Genomic DNA, 4,620 nt, shown 5'->3' with positions numbered 1-4,620 from the left:
AGCCGCATATATTGAGAAGATAATTGTTGGGGTAGGGCTGGTCACTTGTACATAAATGTAGAATTTCTACGATTAAGTCTTTGACAAGATAATTAGCTAAAAAAAAAAAGTAAATAACTGAAGTCAAGAGGGGTTATCAAATACTGGTTGGGAAACTTTTTAAGCACAGAGAATGGCAAGCGCATTGTGTGGTGTTGTAATTGTCTAGCTCCATCAAGAGGAATTAAAATGAAAGACACCACATATATCAGCCTGGTTAGATTTCAAGATTTTTGAAAAATGTCATTTGCAATTCTCTTGATTACTCCTGTTTCCACAAAATATAATAAAGCTAGGGTATTGTGTTCCTCATGTTCAAACCCTTTGTACTTTGTAGCTCTGCATAAAAGATAAACTGGTGCTATGCTCTTCAGACAGTTCTCTACCAATTAACATTTCATTATCAGTGTTCTTCCTCTAAGACCCGAAAATAATTACAGCTACCACCCCTTGTTGATTGGTGTAGATGGACAAGTTATTTCCTCTTCTGAATTCAGCTTCCTTATATGTTTAAAAGCTTGTAATAGCATAGTTTACTTCCTTCAGAAAGCAGATGTAAGAGTGACCTAAAAGGTAGACAAATGTGGCCAACACATTTAAAGGTTCTATGCCTGCATTTTCAGTGCAATCTTGCAGTTTCAGTTCATGAAAGTAAGTGCAACAGATTAGACTGGTAATCATTATCCAGTAGGAAATTTGGGTAGCATTCTCCACTTGGTCAATAGCCTTTGTCTTCGTTCAATTTTCTCTATAACTATGTGTTCATTTTTCCATTTTTTTTCCTCTATATGACATACTTCCAGTTTGGAGGGAAAGGATTCTGAGTCAGACTGGCTAACACAAACTGCTGTGAATGATATTGCTGCCACAAAGAGAAAAGGAGTGTATCACGTTGACTTTAAAATGCAGCTCTATCTTATAGTAGAATACGTTATCATCAGACAAAGGGTTGGGGGAAAATAATAAAGGTCATCAAGGAATAATAATTCTAGAAAAGCTTTGACATGATGGAGAGAGTCATTTAAACTTTTATATCTTGGGGATACTGACCAAAATTGTGTGAACTGAGCTACATGAAAATATATGACCACAGGCAAAATCATGACTGTGAAATCTTTAACTAGCAAGGGAGACGATCTCCAAAGTATGATTGCAAATATACATGAATTGATACCTTAATGAATTATTTTGTCCCTCCTATCTTAAGTACTACCGTATATAGGGCATCCCTGTATTATATAAGGAGGGCGTGTAGTATTCCTTTGTTATAATTGTCTTAGTTTTATTTGAAATTCCTATTTCCCCACTTTGAGCTTTCGTTTCATAGTGGCAGAGGGGTGTAATTCTTGTCTTCTCTATCATCGATTCATAATTGACACTCTAAAATGTAAGATGCAATAACAAGACAAAAACCATAACAGATCTATTTAACTTAGATTTTGTATGACACAAGAGACTTCAGAAATAATAACTGAATAAAATCCAAGAAAACCAAACATGTTTTTATGCTTAGATGAAAAAGGGAAGCTGGATGGAGATGTGATTGGCCAGAAAAGGTCTGACCGAGCTAATTAAATGAGGAAACACAGCAAGGCCTGTCTGTCTCTGTCTGGGTTCTTCTTGGCTGCTCTTTGCATCCTTCCATTCTCCTTGGGAGGCAGAAGGCTCTCTTTCAAATGAAGGTTCCATATTTTCTATCAGATGAAATAGGGTTATAGGATTTCTTTATGAATAGCTCTCATGAAGAAAGGAATAGGAACTTTACAGTAATATATCTAAGTTTTGTGTCTGAATTTGGGGGAGAAAGGCAGCCTACCTCAGAAAAGAAACAGCAAAAGAAAAAGGGCAGGAGAAGATTAGAAAGACACTATATCTGAGGTCTTTCTAGTCTCCTTGAGATCATGGCAAAGTGCTGTCCTTTGTAAAATTATTTTCTGGAGTCCAAAAGTTTGATCTGTCCTACTACCTGTTCCATGGTATCATTTGATGTTTCCTGATGATTTCAAACTCAGCTTGTCTCAAAAGCAAATCACTTTCTCCTTGAAAGCATCTATTAGGTCTGTAAGTAAAAATTCTCAACCACATTGGATGCCAACAAGTACTGTTGTTTTTTTTTTTTTAAAGTAGACTTTATATCTCTGCTTCTCTTTTGATCATTGATATTGAGAAGGCTAAGACTAACTTGCTATTCCATACCTCACATCTAGTTTTTTTCTTCTCCTGTATTCCTTTACATTCTCAGGGCATATGTTTGCCTACTTTTTAAAATGTATAGACTCATACATTGAATTAATAAACAGACAAACAAGTATATAACAAGTAATAGGCAAATATAAAAGGATTTTAGATTTTTTTTTAAAAAAATCTAAATTCTTATTAATTAAGAAGAAAACACTAATACTTTTCTAAAATATAGAAATTGGGTTTCAACAAAATGATTTAATAAAATAAGGCACAATGTTTAATAAGGCAAATATGCACACAAGGCTGGTATAGATGACAATATTCTGTTGTATCCTGGAGGATGACAGAGAAGGACTAGAACTGAAGTGGCTTAAATATTCTTTTTGCCTAATTGTTTTTTTTACTAAATTTTACTTTTTCATCTATGATGTTCATTCCTGTATTGTGCTCTAATTCCATAAATCTAATTCCATTTTAAAAATTAACTTGAAATATTCTCCACTTTAAAGAGATTTTCTTTTAAATATCATCTGTCTTATTAACTCTTTCTCCAAAAGTCCCCCTTGATCATTCCACTGTTTTACACTATTCCTTTTTTTGCATTCTATTTGCCTCTGAACTTCAGCTAACACTTCAAAATTACTCTTCAGTTCTTCCAAGTTGTCTTCACCTTCCAATCCTTTTCAGATTTCAAATGAGTTCTAAAGAGAGTTCAACTGTTGGTCATCTATCTCTAGAAAGTAGTTGAAATTAAAGACACTGGATATAGGGTAATTTGTGATTCAATATAAGGACATGCCAAGATTCCTGTTATAAGTTTATAATTCCAGCCCTCAGGAAGCTGAGGAAGGAGGACTGTTGTGAGTTCCAGGCCAGCCTGCACTTTGTTTCAAATATAGATAGATAGATAGATAGATAGATAGATAGATAGATAGATAGACAGACAGACAGACAGACAGACAGATAGATAGATAGTGAGAGAGACAGACAGACAGACAGACAAACAGAGGCAGACAGACAGAGGCAGACAGACAGAGAGACAGAGATAAACTAAAAAAAAGAAAGAAAAAAGAGAGGGACTTCATTTACATTGAAATGGTAGTTGAAGATTATAAGCAGACTTTTTCTTTTCTTTTTTTAAGTGTATTTGGGACAGGGGCTCACTACACAGCTCAGGCGCATAGTGATCCCTCTGTTTTCAGCCTCCCCAGTGCTAGGATTACAGGCGTGCTTTATCATGCCTGGTCTCGGTTGCTGGCTCAGAGCGCCCAGGGGTGGGGCCGGCACAGCATGTGGTGCCGGGGATTGAATGCTGGTCCCTGCACTTGCCTATGCAACAGGTGCTTAGTCTGCTGAGCTATCTCACCAGCCCTCTGAAATCATTTTTAGTAACCTTTTCATTTGTAAAGTTTTGCGGAACTAGTAAATCACTAATGTGAATTCACAGAACATCACACTTTCAGTGTAAATATTGCAGTGAAAAAAATCTGAAATATTATCTGAACTGTCCTTATCTGACTAAAACAATGAGTCCCAAAAGTAAAGGTACCCCTGATTCTCTTCTGAGGGCATTTTGTACAAATTTTAGGAAGGAGACAGCCCATTCCTTTAGAACGAAAACTCCAATGGAACCATTTATAGTTCCCACTGATGTCAGAAAACTCCTTTTTTATTAATTACCATATAAATATTTATCTCTGGATATTCAGTTATTCATTATTGACTACCTTCTTGTGCATGTAAACATATTCTTTTTGATCCTCTTAATGTGTCATATGTCTTTTAATTCAAAGACTCTTTCCACACTCAACTGTTCAAATCTAAGTGAGTGAAGAAAAGCTTTTCTGAAAACCATGGAAATATCACCATGTGTGTTTTCATGAATCTCTCTTTCCTTCTCTACAGCACCTACCTGCATTTATTTCCTTTTCTTCTGTGTATTTGACTTCTTATGGCCTGGACATCACGCTCACTATTTTGCCCTTCTAATACTAAACACAATGGCATAATCACTTGGCAGAAACTTCTCACAAAACAAACAAACAAAAAATCCTGATAGAAGTAAAGTGTCTTGCTTGTAGTTATTTCCTCTCCAGCAGCTGAAGCCCTGAAGACCTAGATCTGTGACCACTCTGGTTAGATCAGGGTGCAGCATTATCAATTTTGTCTTGGAAAGCAGAACCCTGCTTTTAGAAATTAGGATTTGTAACCAGAGAAATTTAACCACTTTTAGACAGCTAGCCAAATAGGTCATGTGCATGTGAGGTTGGGTGCTGGTTTTGGAGAAACAAGAACAAATTAGCAAAGAGTAAGAAAGAAAGATAGGGAAAAAATGACGCAGAGTCAAATTTAGGGCTATAAGGAAAGTTAGGGTGCTTTTTTTTCTTTCTTTCTTTT

General features: G+C 35.8%; 1 protein-coding gene across 1 annotated transcript in view; it reads right to left on the bottom strand.

Annotated features, from left to right (window-relative positions):
- Positions 1-4,620, bottom strand: part of Pik3c2g (phosphatidylinositol-4-phosphate 3-kinase catalytic subunit type 2 gamma) — a 379,694-nt gene that overhangs the window by 337,474 nt on the left and 37,600 nt on the right. Inside the window, exon 6 of the mRNA XM_004626203.2 lies at positions 4-96. Within this exon, the coding sequence (XP_004626260.1) occupies positions 4-96 (93 nt within the window). The remainder of the gene's footprint in view (positions 1-3; positions 97-4,620) is intronic.

The sequence above is a fragment of the Octodon degus genome, unplaced genomic scaffold (assembly GCF_000260255.1).
Source record: "Octodon degus isolate 3935 unplaced genomic scaffold, OctDeg1.0 scaffold00012, whole genome shotgun sequence".
Classification (NCBI taxonomy): domain Eukaryota; kingdom Metazoa; phylum Chordata; class Mammalia; order Rodentia; family Octodontidae; genus Octodon; species Octodon degus.
Note: the sequence above shows the minus strand (reverse complement) of the source record. Positions and strands in the feature narration are given on the sequence as shown.